Source organism: Hyperoodon ampullatus, assembly GCF_949752795.1.
Source record: "Hyperoodon ampullatus genome assembly, chromosome: 9".
In the NCBI taxonomy this organism is placed as follows: Eukaryota; Metazoa; Chordata; class Mammalia; order Artiodactyla; family Ziphiidae; genus Hyperoodon; species Hyperoodon ampullatus.
This window is the reverse complement of record NC_136922.1, coordinates 37,154,805-37,178,644: the sequence shown is the minus strand read 5'-3', so window position 1 is coordinate 37,178,644 and position 23,840 is coordinate 37,154,805. Positions and strand designations below refer to the sequence as shown.

At 36.4% G+C, this 23,840-nt stretch overlaps 1 protein-coding gene across 4 annotated transcripts in view; it reads left to right on the top strand.

The window, feature by feature from the left end:
- Positions 1-23,840, top strand: part of HDAC9 (histone deacetylase 9) — a gene marked incomplete at its 3' end in the record, with an annotated part of 568,944 nt that overhangs the window by 350,215 nt on the left and 194,889 nt on the right. For all 4 annotated transcript variants that reach the window (XM_079710903.1, XM_079710910.1, XM_079710909.1 and 1 more), the window contains 4 exons: positions 12,775-12,830; positions 13,075-13,162; positions 19,189-19,308; positions 19,620-19,717. In XM_079710903.1, the coding sequence (XP_079567029.1) occupies positions 12,775-12,830; positions 13,075-13,162; positions 19,189-19,308; positions 19,620-19,717 (362 nt within the window). The remainder of the gene's footprint in view (positions 1-12,774; positions 12,831-13,074; positions 13,163-19,188; positions 19,309-19,619; positions 19,718-23,840) is intronic.

The following is a 23,840-nucleotide window of genomic DNA, read 5'->3' as shown; positions in this document are numbered from 1 at the left end:
CTATCCACACCTCCCCCCCACCCCGGGAGCCTGTACAGCCCGCCACTGGCTGGGTCCCATGATCCAGGGACAACTTCCCCGGGAGAAAACACAGTGCCTCAGGCTGGTGCAACGTCACGCCGGCCTCTGCCACTGCAGGCTTGCCCTGTATTCTAATTATAACTGCCGTAACCCTACCTCTCCCCTGGCATGACTGAGCCAGAGCCCCCTAATCAGCCTCTGCTTTAACCTCGTCCTCTCTGGGCGGGAACAGAAGCCTGAGGGCAAACTACATGCAGAAGTGGGGCCAAAGCCAAAGCTGAACCCCAGGAGCTGTGCGAACAAAGAAGAGAAAGGGAAATCTCTCCCAGCAGCCACAGGAGCAGCGGATTAAATCTCCACAATCAACTTGATGTACCCTGTATCTGCGGAATACCTGAATAGACAATGAATCCTCCCAAAATTGAAGTGGTGGACTTTGGGAGCAACTGTAGACTTAGGGTTTGCTTTCTTCATCTAATTTATGTTCTGTTTTATGTTTATCTTCGTTTAGTATTTAGGGATTATTATCATTGGTAGATTTGTTTATTGATTTCGTTGCTCTCGTCATTTTTTAAAAAAATATATATATATTTTTCCTTTATCTCTTTTTGTGAGTGTGTATGTGTATGCTTCTTTGTGTGATTCTGTCTGTATAGCTTTGCTTTTGCCATTTTTCCTAGCGTTCTGTCTGTCCATTTTTTTTCTTTTTTTTGTATATTTTTTACCACTTGTTATCACTGGTGGATTTGATTTTTGGTTTCATTGCTCTCTTCTTTCTTTCTTTATTGTTATTTTTTTTACTTTTTATTTTTTAATACTGTATTTTTTATTTTAATAACTTTATTATATTTTACTTTATTATTTTTTTCTTTCTTTTTTTTTTTCTCCCTTTTTTTCTGTGCCATGTGGCTGACAAGGTCTTGGTGCTCCGGCCGAGTGTCAGGCTTGAGCCTCTGAGGTAGGAGAGCCAAGTTCAGAACAGTTGACTCACCAGAGACCTCCCGGCCCCATGTAATATCAACTGGTGAGAGCTCTCCCAGAGATCTCCGTCTCAAGACTAAGACCCAGCTCCACCCAAAGGCCAGCAAGCTCCAGTGCTGGACACCCCATGCCAAACAACTAGCAGGACAGGAACACAACCCCACCTGTTAGCAGAGAGGCTGCCTGAAATCATAATAAGGTCACAGACATCCCAAAACACACCACTGGATGCAGCCCTGCCCACCAGAAAGACAAGATCCAGCCCCACCCACCAGAACACAGGCACCAGTCCACTCCACCAAGAAGCCTACACAAACCACTGAACCACCCTTACCCACTGGGGGCAGACAACAAAAACAACAGGAAGTATGAACCTGCAGTCTATGAAAAGGAGACCCCAAACACAATAAGTTAAGCAAAATGGGAAGACAGAGAAATATGCAGCATATGAAGGAACAAGGTAAAAACCAACCATACCAAAAAAATGAAGAGGAAATAGGCAGTCTACCTGAAAAAAGAATTCAAAGTAATCATAGTAAACATGATCCAAAATCTTTAAAATAGAATGGAGCAAATACAAGAAACGTTTAACAAGGACCTAGAAGAACTAAAGAGCAAACAATGATGAACCACAAAATAAATGAAATTAAAAATTTTCTAGAACAAATCAATAGCAGAATAACTGATGCAGAAGAACGGATAAGTGACCTGGAAGATAAAATAGTGGAAATAATTACCACAGAGAAGAATAAAGAAAAAAGAATGAAAAGAATTGAGGACAGTCTCAGAGACCTCTGGGACCACATTAAACACACCAACATTTGAATTATAGGAGTTCTAGAAGAAGAAGAGAAAAAAAGAAGGGTCTGAGAAAATATTTGAAGAGATTATAGTTGAAAACTTCCCTAACATGGGAAAGGAAATAGTCAATCAAGTCCAGGAAGGGCAGAGAGTCCCATACAGGATAATTCCAAGGAGAAATACTCCAAGACACATATTAATCAAACTATCAAAAATTAAATTCAAAGAAAAAATATTAAAAGCAGCAAGGGAAAAGCAACAAATAACATACAAGGGAATCCCCATAAGGTTAGCAGCTGATCTTTCAGCAGAAACTCTGCAAGCCAGAAGGGAGTAGCAGGACATAATTAAAGTGATGAAAGGGAAAACCCTACAGCCAACATTACTCTACCCAGCAAGGATCTCATTCAGATTCAACCAAGTAATTAAAACCATTACAGACAAGCAAAAGTTAAGGGAATTCAGCACCACCAAACCAGCTTTACAACAAATGCTAAAGGAGGTTCTCTAGGCAGGAAACACAAGAGAAGGAAAAGACCTACAAAAACAAACCCAAGACAATTAAGAAAATGGTAATAGGAACACACATATTGATAATTTCCTTACATTTAAATGGATTAAATGCTCCAACCAAAAGACATAGACTGGCTGAATAGATACAAAAACAAGACCCATATATATGCTGTCTACAAGAGACCCACTTCAGACCTAGAGACAGATAAACAGACTTAAAGTGAGGGGATGGAAAAAGATATTCCATGCAAATGAAATCAAAAGAAAGCTGGATAGCAATTCTCATATCAGACAAAATAGACTTTAAAATAAAGATTATTACAAGAGACAAAGAAGGATACTACCCAATGATCAATGGATCAATCTAAGAAGAAGAAATAACAATTGTAAATATTTATGCATCCAGCATAGGAGCACCTCAATACATAAGGCAAATGCTAACAGCCATAAAAGGGAAAATTAACAGTAACACAATCATAGTAGGGGAAACCTCACTTTCACTAATGGACAAATCATCCAGAATGAAAATAAATAAGGAAACACAGGCTTCAAATGATACATTAAACAAGTTGGACTTAATTGATATTTGTAGGATATTCCATCCAAAAACAACAGAATACACTCTCTTCTCAAGTGCTCATGGAACATTCTCCAGGGTAGATCATATCCTGGGTCACAAAGCAAGCCTTGGTCAATTTAAGAAAATTGAAATCATATCAGATATCTTTTCTGACCACAACACTATGAGACTAGATATCAATTAGAGGGAAAAAATCTGTAAAAAATACAAACACATGGAGGCTAAACAATACCCTACTAATTAACCAAGAGATCACTGAAGAAATCAAGGAGGAAATCAAAAAATACCTAGAAACAAATGACAATGAAAACACGATGACCCAAAACCTATGGGGTGCAGCAAAAGCAGTTCTAAGAGGGAAGTTTATAGCAATACAAGCCTACCTTAAGAAACAGGAAACATCTCGAATAAACAACCTAACCTTACAACTAAAGCAATTAGAGAAAGAAGAACAAAAAAACCCAAAGTTAGCAGAAGGAAAGAAATCATAATGATCAGATCAGAAATAAATGAAAAACAAATGAAGGAAACAATAGCAAAGATCAATAATACTAAAAGCTGGTTCTTTGAGAAGATAAACAAGATTGATAAACCATTAGCCAGTCTCATCAAGAAAATAAGGTGGAAGATTCAAATCAATAGAATTAAAAATGAAAAAGGAGAAGTAAAAATTGACCCTGCAGAAATAAAAAGAATCATGTGGAATTACTACAAGCAACTCTATGCCAATAAAATGGACAACCAAGAAGAAATGGACCAATTGTTAGAAAAGCACAACCTTCCGAGACTGAACCAGGAAGAAATAGAAAATATAAACACACCAATCACAAGCACTGAAATTGAGACTGTGATTAAAAATCTTCCAACAAACAAAAGCCCAGGTCCAGATGGCTTCACAGGCGAATTCTATCAAACATTTAGAGAAGAGCTAACACATATCCTTCTCAAACTCTTCCAAAATATAGCAGAGGGAGGAACACTCCCAAACTCATTCTATGAGTCCACCATCACCCTGATACCAAAACCAGACAAAGATTTCACAAAAAAAGAAAACTATAGACAAATATCACTGATGAGCATAGATGCAAAATCCTCAACAAAATACTAGCAAAGAAAGTCCAACAGCACATTAAAAGGATCATACACCATGGTCATGGGGGGTTTATCCCAGGAATGCAAGGATTCTTCAATATATGCAAATCAAACAATGTGATACACCATATTAACAAACTGAGGGGTAAAACCATATGATCATCTCAATAGATGCAGAAAAAGCTTATGACAAAATTCAACACCAATTTATGATAAAAACCATTTAGAAAGTAGGCATAGAGGGAATTTACCTCAACATAATAAAGGCCAAGTATGATAAACCCACAGCCAACATCATTCTCAGTGGTGAAAAACTTAAACCATTTCCACTAAGATCAGGAACACGACAAGGTTACCCATTCTCACTGCTGTTATTCAACATAGTTTTGAAAGTTTTAGCCACAGCAAAAAGAGAAGAAAAAGAGATAAAAGGAATTCAAATCGGAAAAGAAGAAGTAAAGCTGTCTCTGTTTGCAGATGACATGATACTATACATAGAGAATCTTAAACATGCTACCAGAACACTACCAGAGCTAACAAATGAATTTGGTAGAGTAGCAGGATAGAAAATAAATACACAGAAATTTCTTTCATTCCTGTACACTAATGATGAAAAATCTGAAAGAGAAGGAAACAGTCCCATTTACCATTGCAACAAAAAGAATACCTAGGAATAAACCTGTCTAAGGAGACAGAAGACGTATATGCAGAAAACTGTAAGGCACTGATGACAGAAATTAAACATGATACAAACAGATGGAGAGATTTACCATGTTCTTGGATTGGAAGAATCTACATTGTGAAAATGACTATATTACCCAAAGCAATCTACAGATTCAATGCAATCCCTATCAAACTACCAATGGCATTTTCCACAGAACTAGAAAAAATTCCACAATTTTTGTATGGAAACACAAAAGACCCCGAATAGCCAAAGCAATCTTGAGAAAGAAAAACAGAGCTGGAGGAAACAAGCTCTCTGATTTCAGACTGTACTACAAAACTACAGTAATCAAGACAGTATGGTACTGGCACAAAAACAGAAATATAGATCAATGGGATAGGATGGAAAGCCCAGAGATAAACCAACGCACCTGTGATCACCTTATCTTTGTTAAAGGAGACAAGAATGTACAACAGAGAAAAGACAGCCTCTTCAATAAGTGGTGCCGGGAAAACTGGACAGGTTCATGTAAAAGGATGAAATTAGAACACCATACACAAAAATAAACTCAAAATGTATAAAGACCTAAATGTAAGGCCACTCTAAAACTCTTAGAGGAAAACATAGGCAGAACACTGTTTGACATAAATCACAGCAAGATCCTTTTTGACCTACCTCCTAGAGAAATGGAAATAAAAACAAAAATAAACAAATGGGACCTAATGAAACTTCAAAGCTTTTGCACAGCAAAGGAAACCATAAACAAGACAAAAAGACAACCTTCAGAATGGGAGAAAAGATTTGCAAATGAAGCAACTGACAAATGATTAATCTGCAAAGTATATAAACAGTTCATGCAGCTCAATATCAAAAAAACAACCAAATCAAAAAATGGGCAGAAGATCTAAATTGACCTTTCTTGAAAGAAAATATACAGATTGCCAAGAAACACATGAAAGGATGCTCAACATCACTAATCATTAGAGAAATACAAATCAAGAGTACAATGAGGTACCACCTCACACTGGTCAGAATGACCATCATCAAAAAAATCTACAAGCAATAAATGCTGGAGTGGGTTGGAGAAAAGGGAACCCTCTTGCACTGTTGGTGGGAATGTAAATTGATACAGTCACTATGAAGAACAGTGTGGAGGTTCCTTAAAAACCTAAAAATAGACCTACCATATGACTCAGCAATCCCACTGATGGGTATATACCCTGAGAAAACCATAATTCAAAATAGTCATGTACCACAATGTTCTTTGCAGCCCTATTTACAATAGCCAGGACATGGAAGCAACCTAGGTGTCCATGGACACATGAATGGATAAAGAAGATGTGGCACATATATACAGTGGAATGTTACTCAGCCATAAAAGGAAACGGAATTGAGTTATTTGTAGTGAGGTTGATGGACCTCGAGTGTGTCATACAGAGTGATGTAAGTCAGAAAGAGAAAAACAAATACCGTATGCTAACTCTTATGTATGGAATCTAAAAAAAAAAAAAAAAAAAAAACTGCTTCTGATGAACCTAAGGGCAGGACAGAAGTAAAGACACAGATGTAGAGAATGGACTTGAGGACACGGGGAGGGGGCGGTGTAAACTGGGAAGAAGTGAAAGAGTAGCATTGACATATATACACTACCAAATGTAAAACAGATAGCTAGTGGGAAGCAGCTGCATAGCACAGGGAGATCAGCTCGGTGCTTTGTGACCACCTAGAGAGGTTCAATAGGGAGGGTTGGTGGAGACATAAGAGGGAGGCGATATGGGGATATGTGTATACATATAGCTGATTCACTTTGTTGTACAGCAGAAACTAACACAACATTGTAACGCAATTATACTCCAATAAAGATGTTAAAAAATAAATAAATTTTTAAAATGCAAAAAAAAAAAAAAAAAGGTGGGCAGAGGCTAGATCATTTGTGCAATGTGGTTGGTCTTAAATGCTTGTGCTTAGGTGTCAGAGTGTGTGAGATGGAATCCCAGCTGTCACTTGCTAGACATGAATCTAAAGCAAGTTCTTTAATCTTTCTGTGCCTTCGTTTCCTCAGTTGTGATATAGGAATAATAATATTATCTGCCCTCAGATATTTTTGGATTAAATGAATATCAAATATTGGAGTTTATTATTTATCATATTATTATTTGCATTATATTGTTTTTGTGTTATGTATTACATTATAGCATTATAATATAATACTCTTATTTGTCATTTTGTTTTTGTATATATTAAGAGGAAAAGTAAATGTTTTTTATTGTGGTGGCAATAATTAACAGATGAAATACTTAATGATATTGTAGAGAGAAGGGGAAACTATAGGTACTATGTCCTTGAATAGGTAAGAGAAGCAGCACAGGGAAATTAATTGCCCTTAGATCTTATTGGGGACTAGTAAATGGGTAGAGTTTATTATGGAAGCATGAGGAAATTTTATTCTACTTGCTTCCATTTTATAAGTGAAATAAGAAGCAAAGTCATCACAAAGGGTAAAGGGTGAGTAGGGGTTAGTGGAGATTTGAAGGAGAAGAGGGTAGAAATACCATACGAAAGGCTCGGAGAGTTAATCGACTAAGGAATATAGTATGATTGCTAGGCATCATGAAGAGCCTACTGAGGTTTCTAATCATGAATTTAAAGGAAGACCAGGCGTGTGGGTTTTATATATGCTTAGGTGCAGGAACAGAGCAGATGCAAGTTGTGTTTAATCAGAGTTACAGTTTTACCAGGGGAGTATGTTGAAGGAAGAAAAGGACAAAGTGACTAAAAGTATGTTGTGGAATGAATATCTGTGTCCCCCAAGATTTATATGTTGAAGCCCTAACTCCCCGTGTGACCAAATTTAGAGAAAGGGTCTGTGAGGGAATGATAAAGGTTGCATGATTTCATGAGTGTGGGACCTTAATGCAATAGGGTTGGTGTTCTTATAAGAAGTGGAAGAGACACCATAGTTCTCTCTGTGCTTGTATACATGCACTCAGTGAATGACCTTGAGTGAGGACTCCAGGGACAAAGGAGATGGATCTGCAAGCCAGGAAGAAAGCTCTCAACAGAAACCGAACCCTGCCAAACCTTAATCTCAACTTCCAGCCCCTAGAACTAAGAGAAATAAACTTATGTTGTTTAAGGCACCCAGCCTGTGGCATTTTATTTTGGGAGCCTAGCAGACCAACACACCAGGGGAGTATGTTGGAGGGAGAGAAGGACAAGTTGTCTAAAAATATATGCAAGGAAGTAAATATAATAATGGACTCTGAAGTCTAAGTCAGATAAGGAGGGAAGGGAACATAGTGTTGGGGATTGAATGATGTACATCAAAAGTTAAGTAAGGTCAGGACTTCCCTGGCAGTCCAGTGCTTAAGACTTCACCTTCCAATGCAGGAGGTGCGGGTTCAATCCCTGGTCAGGGAGCTAAGATCCCACATGCCTCGTGGCCAGAAAACCAAAACAGAAAACAGAAGCAATCTTGTAACAAATTCAATAAAGACTTTAAAAATGGTCCACATCAAAAAAAAATTTTTTTTTTTAAGTTAAGTAACGTCAAAGGATTGGCAGTCCCAGTGCTGCTGAAGCCTCAACTGGAAAATAGAAGAGTAGGAGAGTAGGATATTTGACATTGAGATTTTGGAGGAGATGTCGTTATTTATTGGTAATGGCAAGGTCTAGGAGTATGGCTGTAAATAGAAGACAGATTTATGGAAGGCAAAGAGTCAGAGAACTAAGAAATCAAGATACTGAATAGATATTCTGTGTGGTTATTGAAATTGCTAAGAAATTAACTGAGTGATGGAGACAAAGGCAGAAATTCCAAAGGCAAAATATTCAAAGAATGGATATAGATATAAATACATAGATTTGAGTGATATTTAAAAGCAAAATCAACAGGAATTGGTCATGAATTAAAATGAGATAGAAGAACAATAGGGAGAGGGAGCCATTAAGGATAACTCACTGGTCCCTGACTTGAGCTACTGGTTGAATCATGGTATCATTGGTAAGTTAGGGAAGGCTGCAAGAAGATCAGGAGTTTGATCTTGGATATTCTGAATTTGAAGTGACCTTGGGATATCCCAGCGAAGATACCAAGGAAGTGGGCTGGTATTCTGGTGCTCAGAGCAGGGTTCATCCTGGAAATAAAAATCTGAGAAGTATCTGATGATGGGTGGTAATTGAATTCTGTGACAGTTGTGCCATTGCCTATGAAGTAAGTATAGAAAGAGGAGAGGAGAAGCCTAAGACTGGGCCTTGAGTAACTTCAGTATTTAATGAGCAGATTGAGGAGTATGAGCCTTAAGGGAGACTGATTAGGAAGTTGAAAGAGAGATAAAGAAACCAGGAGAGTATGAAGTCACAGAAGCCAAGGGAAGAGAATCTTTTAAAAAGGAAGGTGTAGCCGGTAGTGTTGAAAGCTAATGAGACCAAGTAGCCTGAGAGCATAAAAATCTCATTAGATTTAATGACATGGAGCCTATTGGTGACCTTAGTAAAAGCTTCATTAATGGACTAATGGACTAATGGAGGTGGAAGATAAGTTAGAGATAGGTGACTGAGGCAGAGATGAGGAAAAGGCAAAAAGAGAAAGCACGTTAGACCACGTTTTCAAGTTTTTTTTTTTTTTTTTTTTTTTTTTTTACGTGGGCCTCTCACTGTTGTGGCCTCTCCCATTGCGGAGCACGGGCTTCTGACGCGCAGGCTCAGCGGCCATGGCTCACGGGCCCAGCCGCTCCGCGGCATATGGGATCTTCCCGGACCGGGGCACGAACCCACGTCCCCTGCATTGGCAGGTGGACTCTCAACCACCGCGCCACCAGGGAAGCCCACGTTTTCAAGATTTTTAAAGGGGAAGAAAAGACATGTGGCGGTTAGAAGGGTCAATCAAAGTAAGGATGGATATATATATATATATATATATATATATATATATATATATATGTATGTATGTATATAGTGTGGGTGTGTATATTTGTATTGTCTTAGTTAACATATATATAATTTTATTTTCAAGATGGCAGGAACTTGAGCCTATTTAAATCTTGATGGAATGTATATAATTGGGAATTTTAATATGAATTTAATATGTTAGTGAGGAAAACATAAATGATAGTGGAAAAGTAGGAGGGGATGGTATCCTAACCGCAGGTGATAGATTCTAAGAGGACTAACAACTCCTCTAGTGCAACAGGAGGGAAAGAGAGCTGGACTACCCCAGGACTCAGTCATCTTAATTGTGTTCTATCTTCTCTCTTTCTGGGTGATCTAATCCTTTTTTACAAGAAAGTGTTGTGGAGGGTTGGTGCAGTGGGCTTCATAGTCTCAAAGCAGCCATGAGAAAGGAGAACACAAGCTCCATCTTCTGCTGCAGGCAGGTTGGTGAGATGTGAGAGAGGAAATAGCAACCACCTGAGCATATTATGGGAGAAGCAGCCTTGCCAGGTTTCAACTAAGGAAAGGCAGGGACCCCTCAGAGAAGACTTGGAAAATGTAGGGGAGTTTGCCATTCCTGAGAACACATTGGAAAGTTTGGGTGGATCATGATAACTAAGAAAATATTTATTATTGTCAAGAAGATAATTTTCGATCTAAAATCAAGTAGTTAAGCAAAATGGTAGAGGTAACTGAAGAAAACTGTAAAGTGAAAGGCAGACCTTTTGTTCAAGGAATTTGGCCATAAGAGAAAAGAAGATGGAATTAAATTCTATTTGGCTTTTTGTCTTCTATAATCTAGCTAGTTACCTGTGCGATTTCACTTCCATTTTTTTTCCTTAACATGAACTCTATTCAGGTTCATTTTCTGTACATAATACTTTCTAAAATCCTTTTTCTCTGAGCCATGTTTATGCTTTTCCCCCTGCCCAGAATACTATTTAAGTCCTTTTTCACCTTTATGAACACAACTCTTCTTGTAAGACCCTTTAAAATTTACCTCTCAACTTTCTCTTTGTTTTATAGTATTTTTTCACTCTGAAATAATTGACGTTTGTTGTAAAACCATTTGGAAAATACTTGAAATTATAAATTAAATATAATCCACATAATACTATCACTCAGATATATCATGCTGTATGTATTATTTTCAACACTAGTACTTGTAAATTGCTAAGTCTTTACAGTTCCACTAAATATTTATAACAAAATTTTAATGGCTCTCTAATATTCTGTGGTATAGATGTACCATATTTCATTTAACCATTCTCCTAATATTAACCAACTTAGATAATTCCCATTTTTCCTATTGTAAATAAAACATTATCTTTTACATAAATACTTGTCTATACAATTAATAACACCTTTAGAGCAGAAATCCTTTAAGTAGTTAACTAGTTCAAAGGGTAAATGTTTTATAAAGGCTCTAAATGTATAGAGGTAGATTATTTTCCAGAAAGACTATAATAAATTATCCTCCTGCAGACATCATTTATCAGTATATAGGCACCCCTCCATTGTCAGCATGGAGTATTTTTTAAAGTTTTAATTTCCTAAGTGGAAAAATGGCTTCCCATTGGGATTTTCATCTGCTTGTATTTGATTACTAATTAAGGTGAATATTTTTTCTTATAGTTATTGATTACTGGATGTTTTCTTCCTTGTATTGTCTAGTCATGCCCTTTAACACACAAAGCATAGTATTTTTAATTGAATTATAAAAGATCATTAGTATTGTTAATCTAATCGTAAAATTTTGTTACATGCTAATTATCTTGCCTTGTATTATATTGGTTGTTATTTTCACCCTAACTACTGTTTTCGCAGTAAAACATATCGCACATATCTAATCTTTACAGAATTCTTCATTCTCAGAAGTCATGTAGCACTCTAGAGTTTCACTCCAGTCTTAAAATTGCACTCTCTACTGTCTTGTGTTGTTCATTAATAGTTTCTTTTATATTAATCTTTTATAGCCACAGAGATAGTAACTTGCTTAAGAACAAGAATAGGGAATATGTTTATCATTATTTCTAGATTTGTAATTGGTATTGTGTTACTGACTTCTAATTTGCTTCTGGGATTATCATTATGTATATGCCCATGAAAATATATAGCAAATTAACTCATGTGTTAATTACCATTATGTTCTAAAAAAATTTATGTATATTTACAGCCGTTGGGAATAGGTTATTTTTCTTGAGACTATCTTTATGCTTGTAGTAAGATCTGGGAAAAAATATCCCTGGGGTATATTAAAATTATTTCAAAAGTTTTAGGATTGTATATTAAAGAAACATTCTGTCATGAGCATGTTACTTGTATCATAGTTAAGTGAAAGGTGGTGTGAGCCATCTGATAAATGATTTCTTTTTTCACATCAAGCAACCCAGCTTTTCTGAGCATGCTGGCTTTGCAAGGATTTATAGTTCCCTGCCTTCATGCTGGAGTTACTTCAGCTTTCCGTGATGCATTCCAACTAATCTGGAGGTTAAGGCATTCCTTGATCATGGATAGATCTGATTGCTACTCAGCCCTGGAATTCTTTATAAAATTCCAGAACGTGGGCTAGAAATTGACTTAGGGAATCCAATAAAGTTGCAAGTCTTGGCAGTCATCCAAGCTAAATTTATAGACTGGAAGAAATATGGGCTTTCCATTGTTCTCTTTTTCACCTTTCTGGGGTTTCTTTTGTGTGTATGTGAGTGTGTGAGTGTAAATTTATCATTTTGCTGACGTTGGAGTGGAAATAATCATTGAGGAAATCCAGCTAAAGAATTTTCACTTTGGATCCTCCGTGGTCTTTCCGAACTTTGACCCAAACCTGCACCAAGAGTGAATTTGTTCTCCCTCTCTAGGATGCTGGTGTCATAAAATAAGAAGTTGTTCTTGAAAATGAATCATGCTAGTATAACAGCTGATGTACACATTTGCCAGCTAGGTACAACTCCCAAATCCCCGTTCTTCCCCTGGCTCTGTGGGAGCCTTCTTTTTGAGACATGATCTGAGAAAATGTGATCATATGTATTGTTTCTGTTCATTTTGTGAAACGGTAATGGGGGCAAGAAAACAAGCTCTGAAGCCTCTTACAGATTTCAGTCTTTTTGTGTGTGCCTGATGCTCTGTAGTACATGGAGATCCAAGCAATCCTCTCCTATCTGATCAATGAAAATCTGTCTTGTTCTTACAGAATGGGTTTGCTGTTGTGAGGCCCCCAGGCCATCACGCTGAAGAATCCACAGCCATGTAAGTACCAGGGACTGTTGCCCATCTCCAAGCGCCACGGTTCCTGGCGGTCACCTGCCCTGTGCATGTCTCTGAAGCCTCTAATTGTTAGCAGATGGACTGAGAAATCTTGCGAGGTACTCCCAGAAGCAGATTTATGGCTTCAGAGATCATATAGCATTTTAAAAAATGCTCTGAACATTATTTATAATGGTTTTCCTGGCTGATTTGCTTTCTTATTTCTCTGTTCTTCTCTATTCCGCAGGGGGTTCTGCTTTTTTAATTCAGTTGCAATTACCGCCAAATACTTGAGAGACCAACTAAATATAAGCAAGATATTGATTGTAGATCTGGTATGTATTCCTGGCCAGAGCTGCATTTTCAGTGACTCTAGATAAAAGGGAGTGAATTTGTATTTCTGTGTTAGGTTGCCTTGCTTTTCGCACTTGCAAACAACTGAAGGGTGTGTTTCCTTTGAATGTGGAAACTCATTAAATTCAGGATTGCAGTTCTGAAACCATAAACATTCACGTTTCACTTTCATGGTGTTAACTGCAATTTAATGAGAAGAAGGCGAAGATCAGGGCAACTTTTATGATGCTTAAATGAATTGATACTTCCACAGTTAAAATAACCCAACAGAACCTGAATTTACTTTTCCCTGCAGAATATAGACTTTAAATAGTCAGATGTGCTGGAAAGAATGCTGTTGCTTTGGTAACCAATTGGCCACTTCCCCTGGTTAGCAATCATGTTGCTTGTTGTGCAACAGTGGTATTATTAAAACAAGTCAGCATGTCATTTTTTCTGAAAAGATCTCAGATCATGTATGCCAGTTTGGGATGACTCCCGGCAGGAACCCTGAGTGATTAAAAGTCAGAGGCATTAGATTAGTCTTGCATTTTAACATGATGCATTCTTACACAATGGAGTTATAATTTGTTTAACAAATGGTTTGTTTAAATGCAGATGACACTTGGCAGGTTGTCTATAGTATATTTGTGAATAATGAGCTGGAGATCTGCCCCATACAAAAGGACCAACCCAGGAAAGGGCGAAAGAGAGCTGACTGGTGATTTATGAGCCCCGTTTTCAGTTTGCCTCCAGTTCACGAGGAGGTGTAATAGGTTGTCTGACAAAGCATAGACAGGAAATGAACCCTGGCATCCAAAGCTAACCTGCTACATCTGCACTTAATTAATTTTTGCAGGTGATAAAAGATTTAAAGGCAAAATATGTTAAAAGTTTTTTTTGAAGTGCAAGGCTTAATAGTCTAAATCTTGTTCGTATCTGCACTCATAATTAAATCTTATTGGGAAGTCGTGGTCTCCCTGTCCCGCCCTCTGATTCAGTTAAGCAGGCACACCAAAGGGTTGAGAGAGCACAAACCAAGCCATGTGAAGAAATACTTAGTCAAGTTAAAATGAAGATAAAAGGAATGAAAGACTGATAACCATTTGTACTGTTTGGTAGGAATGGTTATTTTCCACATCCTGTAGTGTAGCCTTTCTGCAAGTTCTTTGGTGCTGAGAGTATTGAAACCCAATTTCCCATGTATTTTCCAAACATGCTTAAGTTTCAGTATAGGTCATAGTTCAACATTAAAGAAATGTGTTGAAGGCCTAGATATACTACAGCAGCAAGGTCTTAAAATTTTACAAAAATGAGGACATCAGTACCTATTTTCCCATGTATATACAAAATGATGTTTTAAATAATAATCATTGGCTTGCATGATTTATAAGATGGTAAATTTAAAAAATATTTAATATGTTTCTAGAACTCTTAAGTTTTGCTCGAAAGATAAGTGAAAAACTTGAAGAAAGGATAGCAGACGAAGACCAAGGATTGTGGGAAAATTTTTCTATGCTTTCTAAATTTGTCACAATTATTCAGGAAGGAGATTGTTAAACTGTCACCCTATCCTTAAGAATTTTTTAGTATTACTTTCTGAGGAATCTCCTCTACTATGAAGATAATAACTGTTAAGAGGCTCTTTGAAAGCACATTTGTGACATCCAAACTCTAAAGCAATGAATTGTACAAGAGACTTGAAGGCTAAAATGCCTGGCTTGTGATAGATGAATATTTTGTACCTCAGAGGATTTGTGTGTAAGGTTTTGTTTTTGTACATGAATATAAGAATAAAAGTTTGTTGGATGTAATTTGATATGATTTATAAATTAAGTTGCTTGGTAGCTATAAGGAGTGTCCTGTAAGCTTACTGGCCTTTGATTATGAATTTGCTCCATTATCCCACGTAAAGGATACTGATTTCCCAACAGGCTATAGTAAAAGAGAAGTTTTTGTTTTATAGTCTCTAAACATATGAAGTTCTGTCCAAAGGGTTGCCTCTGAGATCACCACCAGCCCGCATATTCTTACTTTCAAGTCTTCCAAATTCTGCAGCTGCAGGGATACTTTGAGGAAATTCCCCTGTTTCTTCCAGCTGCCGAGAAGGAAGTTTTAAAGTGCCACGTGGCGCTGAGACATCCGTTCTCCCTGGCTGACAGGTCTGTTCTGCAAGTTAGCAGAGGAAAAGTGAAGGTTCTTCAGTGGCAGAAGAACTTCATTCCTGCATATACAAAGTCACTAACTTTAGCTAAATGGTATGAACCAGCTCCATCAATTCCTAGGCCAACAGAAGGCAGAGCTACTCCATTGTTTCAGCAGCTAGATTCCACATTTTTTAGATGCCTAATAACAGAGCTCTAATTCACCCCCTATTTGAAGCCACAGCCAAATATCAGAGGCGTTGAGTATTTTAGGCAGGAATGATTCTAGTTGATCTGTGGAGCTTATTCATTCCAGTTCTCCTTCTGGGGAAGATTCCAAAGATATGCAGATTGGTGAGGAGAGAGAGCAGGTGCACTTGCTTTTCAGCTTGCAAGAGACTGGCCATTGTGTTCAGGGCGTGAACCTGTCCTAGAAGTAGGATTTACCTGAATGACTTAGGTAGCTTTTATGTAATGTGACTTTCAGTCGAAAATAATATGTTTTAGGCTATTTTCATTAAAAAAAAAAAAAGACACTTCAAATGTCCATAGATCTTAGGCAGTTCCATTTTTGGTCAAGCACCAGACTTGACCAAAGGATTGTCGCAAGTGCCCGTACTAAATAATTATAAGTGATAACATTAGTTGATAGAATATATAATTTATTCAGAGCTATTTTAACATTGTAGTGAAAACATGTTGGCTCTAAATCCTTGTATAGAATAAATTTTCACAGTATATCTTTAATCAGTAAAATAGCGAAATGATTTTTCAGTATTTCCCAGCAAATCTTAGATACAAGATCTATTTTGAGGCTGTTCATGATTTGGTTCATTTCCTTACTATAGTAAGTCCTCATAATCACCAATAATTGTCTTATATTGATCTAGTATATATTTGTTGCTATGGAGAAAAAATCCTCAGATCATATCTGACCAGGAAGTATTTTGTATTTATATTTTCAGAGAAACTGGCAAAATACTCTCAAGATTATAAGTTGTTGCCCCAAACAAAAGGCACATTTGGACTTACCTTTATCTCTAAATGCTTTGTGAATATAAATATGGAATCAAGAATTATCCAAGTATTTTAGAATGGGTTTGTGAATTTTAATGAATAATGTCTGTTGAAACCTTATTGTGCTGTGGGCAAGAGTATATTTCTTATTCTGAAATTTGTGCAACAATAAGCACCCAACACATTTTTGAAGAACACATTATTTTATATCTAAGACAAATTATCTTTTATTTGACCTTCTTAGATAAACCTTTACAACATCAAGGCAATATTTTTCTGGTTTTCAAACTGTGGATGTATCTAGGCCCAGAGCAAAATTTTTCTTACAACGCTGACTAAAAATTCTATCCTGTAGTAGCAATGCAAATATTCTATCACTATTATTTTTCAAAATATTTTGTTTGTCCATTCTCTAGGTATCCAGTAGCAAATTCAAGACATTGTGGGTTAAATGGTATCATTTTTGTTCTCATAAAGGACAAGTTTTGCTATTTCCTCCTTCCTTTCCTTTGAACGTTCAGAAATCCAGGAATTAATATATATATTTTTCAGTAAGCTATTTTTTTTCCTGATGTGTGTGTATGCCTTTAGTCAGGACAAGTTTCTGGAAAGATGCCTTTCTTTCCAAATATTTTATGATTCCTTAACTGATTTTGGATATGTGTACTATATAAAAGGGGGGAAGATAAGTGTATGTCTACACTGTGGATAGCAAGCTCACTGCTTTTAGAACCCACCAAAAGGAGGTTTGGGTGGTGTCTAGTGAGGGAGTTCTGGGCTGGAGGTTGAAGTGGAGACAAGTTATATAAACCTCAATAAGGAACAATAATGACCACCAGTCTCACTTCATAGATTTGCTAAGAAGATCAAAGAGATACGAATGTAAGTGTAAGTTAACAGCATAATGGTTATGAGTTTGGCCTTTGGAGTGAGAAGTGGATTCAAGACCCTGTCTTGAAAAATAACTGAAGCTCTCCAAGTCTCAGTCTACTTACCTTTTAAATCAGTGATAATATCATATACCTCATATAAATGTTAAATAATCTATGCAAGATATTTAATATGGTACCTGACTCAAAAATTGTAGGAATCATTGTTGAAAATAGTGTGATTCTTACTGATATAAAGTACAGTGTAAATAAGTAGTTACAAGTGACCAATACTTTTTTATAACAGAACCTGAAACTATAAATGTTACACATGTAGCAGTAATACTATATTAAATACAAATATATAGGTTATTCACTTTTTGTATTTTTTTAATTTTTTTATTAGTTTCTGCTTTATAACAAAGTGAATCAGTCATACGTATACATCTGTTCCCATATCCCTTCCCTCTTGCGTCTCCCTCCCTCCCACCCTCCCTATCCCACCCCTCCAGGCGGTCACAAAGCACCGAGCTCATCTCCCTGTGCTATGCGGCTGCTTCCCACTATCTATCTACCCTTATGTTTGGTAGTGTATATATGTCCACGCCTCTCTCTCGCTTTGTCACAGCTTACCCTTCCCCCTCCCCATATCCTCAAGTCCATTCTCAAGTAGGTCTGTGTCTTTATTCCTGTTTTACCCCTAGGTTCTTCATGACTTTTTTTTTCTTAAATTCCATATATATGTGTTAGCATACGGTATTTGGCTTTCTCTTTCTGACTTACTTCACTCTGTATGACAGACAGGTTATATTCACTTTTATGAGTCATTTATTTTATCTTGTTCAGAAGCTATTAGGAACCATATTAACTGAGACTCTTGACAGTTGGGGTCTTTTATTAAGGACGTTTTTAAAAATGCTATTGGTTTTATTTTTCCTATATCTTTTATCATTTCCAGCATATTTATATCATAAAACAATTAGAAAAAAAGAACTATTAAGTCTTGAATCATTATCAAATACAAATGTCCTAAGAATTTTTTTTCTTTCATTTTAATGAAACAGGCCCTTTATTTTTCCTGTGGGAAGGGGGAGTGGTGTGCAGAAAGAAAAAATAGGAAGAAGGAGGCTGGGAAGAGAGCCATAATACAATATTAAAATTAGGCAGATTGGACAAGATTGCATAAAGGCCCATGCCATCTTTCTGCTTTGGCCCAAATGATTTAATAGCTAATGAGCTCACGCTCCTGTGTCTTCGACTCTTGCCTTCACGATTTTACCAAAATTAAGTATGAAGTCCTTTTTGCATCTGGCATCTCTTTTGAAGTCATTCTAACTGCTGAGGGACTGCTAACTGAATTGAACGCTTCAAGAAAGCCAATTTACTCAGCTGGTTGCAAAGCCTTTGACCTTAATGGTGGGACTTGGCAAATCAATGCATACACGTATGTTTAGTGTTCCGTCAAGAATTGCGAAAATGCTCTGTAAGCCATAGATCCTTCTGCAAAATACTAGTTTGTAGTTTAAACATTAGTCTTTCTTCAGAGGCCAATGAGGCTAGTTAATTAAGCCTAAGGGGTTATGAACTGTTGGCAGTTAATAAGTCATAAAATTCCTCCATAAAACAGGATGTGAGATTCCATCACTGAAGCAAAGAGTACAAAGGGCCGGTGTATAAATATCTAATTGTACCAAAGGACTGGGCTTTCTCAATGACTGCTCATCTGGAGTCTCCAGGGCATGTTTGCTGTGGTTTCCTGATTTTTAGAAGCCAGTTTAAAAAATGAGTGCATTAAAGGGTAATTTGCCTGAAAGTTCAGGAAGTAAAGGGGGTGGTGTGGAAGCAAGCTGAACAGGAGAAAGAAAGAGGGACATACAAGACAGCAAATGAGAAGGAGGGTGGGGTAGAAAGACAGGGAACTAGAAATTAGAAAAGTTGTCTCCACACAGAGTGAGACACGACTGTATTTGTCATCTGGTTTTTTTTTTCCCCCTGTAGGATGTTCACCATGGAAATGGTACACAGCAGGCCTTTTATGCTGACCCCAGCATCCTGTATATTTCACTCCATCGCTATGATGAAGGGAACTTTTTCCCTGGCAGTGGAGCCCCAAATGAGGTTCGGTTTATTTCTTTAGAGCCCCACTTTTATTTGTATCTTTCAGGTAATTGCATTGCATGATTACCCCTAATTTTCTTGTCCTTTGCTGGTGTTTTAAATTACACGAGATTACTGAATTGTCCCACGGGACCAAGAACCAGTGCAGAACAAGTGCATAACCCAGAGCACTGGTTGTCAAGCAAAGTTGGGCTGATTTGACATGTTGTTTGATGTTTATTTCAAGAGCTCACATGTGTTTGTTTTCCTGTCTTCTTGCTTCTTCCCTGTGCTCTTCTCTACCCACTGTGGTGTGGTTTTTCTCTTCCTAGGTTGGAACAGGCCTTGGAGAAGGATACAATATAAATATTGCCTGGACAGGTGGCCTTGATCCCCCCATGGGAGATACTGAGTACCTTGAAGCGTTCAGGTTGGTACTTCTTTCTCTGAAAGTGGAAAATTAGAAAACAAATGAAACAACACCAAATGTAAAAGAGAAATGTAAATTTCTAACTAAGGTAAAGTAGCTAAAGGAGTCATTCTATTAAAGCTCCAAAAAATGTTTGGTTTGAGGGACCTGAATATTGCTACAAAGCCACTTAAGGAGTATGTGTACCAAAAAACAGGTACATCAAGACCTAGTTGTAGTCAATGGCCAGGAATGTTCTCCTCTTTCTGCAAAAAAAAAAAGGGAAAAAAAGACTTTATTATTAAGTAGTCTGGAAAATTCTGCTTGTTATGACATATGATGTGATTTAGAATGGACATTAGCATATTAACCGCTCTGGGAATTCCTTCACTACCTATTTAGCTTTTTTGAACAGACATTTCGCAAACTCCACTGGACTAAAGGATTTTTTGCACATATCTTTACACATAGCACCACTTGGCATTCTTAGTTCCAAGGAACATTGGCCTAGGCAGTCTCATTTTATGGTTAAGTAAATGGCTTTTCCCTATCATAATATGTGTATTTTCCCTCTCACATTAAAACACCAACTGATTAATTGGTTGTTTCCAGTTTCTTTAGAAAATGTAGGCAGTAATTAAAGTGTATATTAATATATACACATTGCTACTTTTTTTCTAAAGAGCTTTAAAAATTAGTTGAAACAAGAAATACAATAAATTAAAAGTTTTTGCTTTGGATATAGTTTTTTAAGGCATTTATTCTCTGGAATTAAAATTTTGTTCAGTGTTTGGAAAGGTCTCTGTTTGAAGGGAAATAGCAGATTATGTCAGTATGTGCCTCACTTGCAAGATTTTAGAAGATTTTAACCTATTGGTACTGCATGAATTTTGGATGTTTTGTTTATTTGAAGCAAAAGCAAACAACTGCATGATAAGAAATTTTTGAAGCATTCTTTTCTTTGGCTAATTTACGAATTATAAATTCCCAGGGGAAAAATCCTGTTGACAACACATCTGAAATAGATAAGAAAATTTTTTAATCAGTAAAGTTTTGATGGGTTTCTGTTGTCCTGTGTATCATTCATACTTCAATTTCTCCTTTGAGAGTCATTTCTCATTTGAAAACAGGCCCAGGAAAAATGATAGAAAATTGCTATTTTTAAGAATATACATTAAAATAAATATATTGTCTTGATATTTGAGGAAAATTCTACTCATATTTCAGATTTGTACTTTGAAAAAAATGTACATGTTCTATAAATAGTACATGTATCTTTACTATTTATAGAAAAAATAGGTGAAATAAGTTTATTTATTTTGACTTGGGTTGTCTATGAAGATATCTTGTGTTAATTAGCAGTAAAAGTCAACAATTATATTAAGAAACTATAGGGGTTTCAATATTATGAATTCTTTTTGCAACTTAACAAAACATTATTAATGTTTTAAAGGAACTCTAATGGGATAATAGATTTTTATATTATCTCACATATGAATTTGTCTGTTTACCAAGTTGACCTAGTAACTTACATGATATACACATTAAGTTCTCAACTTTACTATAGTATGTGATCATAGTCATTGGTCTGCAACATAGAATTACTAGTTTTTTATTATCATAATACTATTTGTGGTACTGTAGCTTTACATAAGAATGCATTATGCATTCACAGCAGGGAAGGATAATTAATACTTTGTATGTGTTTGTTCTCTCATGACAAAGTTAATGGTAGATGAGATTTTTTTAAAAGAACCCCTTTGAACACAACAATTACATTAAATAATGTGAAAACAGATATTAAGTGTACACTATTGATTTTTTACTGAAATGGTTAAGTGAATCAAGTGCGCCTGAAAGTGTTTGAATGTCCCCAAGAATGGCACCTTCTCTTTGCCTGGAATGTGGACACTTTATTTTAGAAAACTTTTTTAAACTTCCCAGTGTGGTCGCCATATCCAGGCTTAATTAGAGGAGAAGCAGAATTATTTAGCTAGGCTGCAGAAATGTAAAATTGTGACTTTTAATGTTCATGATTATTTAAGAACCAGATTTAAAGTATAATAATTCTGTCAGTTTTTAACTATACTGTACCATGTCTGCTTGCTGCTCAATGTGTATAACTAGAAATACTTGTAAACTTTTTAAGGAGGAATCAAGAAAGTAAGTCCTTCATTCAAAAAATATTCACTGAACACCTAGTATATGCCAGGAACAATGGCGAGCACTTGGAATTTAGAGCCAGTTTGCTCTCAGGGAACATAATAGAAGTGATACTTATTGTTCTAGTGAACAGATGTCCTTAGACATAGAGAGGATAAAATGATGAATTCTTCCTGAAGGGTTTCGGGAAAGGCTTCATCAAGTATTGTTCAACCTGTGCTTTCAAAGATGAGTGGGAGTTTTCAAGGGGTAAAAGAATTGGAGTAGGGGGATTCATACTAGGCAGAGAGAATAGACTGTGAAAAGCATGGCGCCATAAAATGATCTTGCTCTGTGGGCTCAAGAGCATGAGGGTGGGATTGCGTGGCAGGTATACAGATCATACTTCATAAAGTCTTCTGCAGGCAAAGAATGCCCATCTAAATATATAAATTTCTTTCTAATTTTGGGTTCTAGTGTGATAGACTCCCAAATAATTTTTAATGTAGTATTATAAGCATATCCTTCTTAATATAATCCTTTTTCTAAGTATTGAAACTAAAGCTCTTTCTGGCATCTGTGCGTGGGTGTGGAATACAGAGGTTGGGAGAAAAGTAAATGGTACCTTTCCTTTTTTCTTAATTTTTAATTGTTTCTGGACTATGATAAGTATCTTTGTGAGGAAAGCCTTTCTGAAACTCCATTTATAATAGGATATAAGATGGCTGCTAATTTTAAATTTGCATATATATTGCCTTTGTGGTCTCTATTATGTGTTTTTTTTCTGTGGCAAAAAGAAAATTGCAAGCAAACCAAACATTTTCATGTTTGCTATAAGTTTTAAAGATAGTTTAAAAACTATAATAGAATATCTAAATTAGTTCAGATAATTAGTTGTTTCTTCCTTGTAGTTATCATTCATCTCTGAAATAATTGAAGGTTATGATTCAGATTTTTCTCGAGAGTTTTTAAAATCTTCAAATAATTTAAAATATCTTCTATGTTCACCTAAAATATATTTCTAAGGTTATCATTTTATTAAATAATTATGGGTATTTGTATTAAGGTCTTACATGCCAGGTTCTAGATTATAAATTTTATAGACATCATGGCTATTTCTTAAGTGGTTTGTATAAGCCACAGAACTACTATATGGAAGGGCCATGATGTGGCTCTAAAATCTATGCTCTCTCTGTACCACCACACTGCTACACTTTTCTACTGTTCATGACTTAAAAGACTAAGGTGTGATAAAGCATAGTGAACTTATACTGAAACATAAGGCCTTCTACCCCAAACCTAAATCACAAATGCCTAGTACACAGCATGGCAGAGAAGAGCTATTAAGTAATACTGGCTGAATGAATCAATTAATAAATAAATAAATCAGAGAAGAAAGGGGGAGTAATATACTACAGTAGAAGCATTGGAAACCCCTGAGGGACCTGCATGAATCCTATCTCTTGGTCCCTCAAGGAGCATGCTTCACAAAGAACTCTGAACACCCATTCATTTGCTTATAACAATTTCAAATGTCTTCTCTTCATTCAACAAATTTGCTAAATGCCTGCTTAGCAGCTTCTGTTCCAGTCACTTCAAAATATTGTTCCAATGGTTCTGTCTTATCCATAATCCCTAGATGAGCGCTGGACACATTTTTTCTAAAGATGAATTCTTTAAGAGTTCTATAGATGTTAAAGTGGTTATTTATATAAGAGAGTTTATTTTTTGTGCAATATTATATGTTACAGGTGTACAGTATAGTGATTCACAATTTTTAAAGGTTATACTCTATTTATAGTTATTATAAAAGGTTGACTATATTCCCTATGTTATACAATATATCATTGTAGCTTATTTTGTACATAATAGTCTGTACCTCTTAATCCCCTACCTCTAAATTGCCCCCCTTCCCTCTCTCCACTGGTAAGTACTAGTTTGTTCTCTGTATCTGTGAGTCTGCTTCTTTTTTGTTATATTCACTAGCTTGTTGTATTTTTTT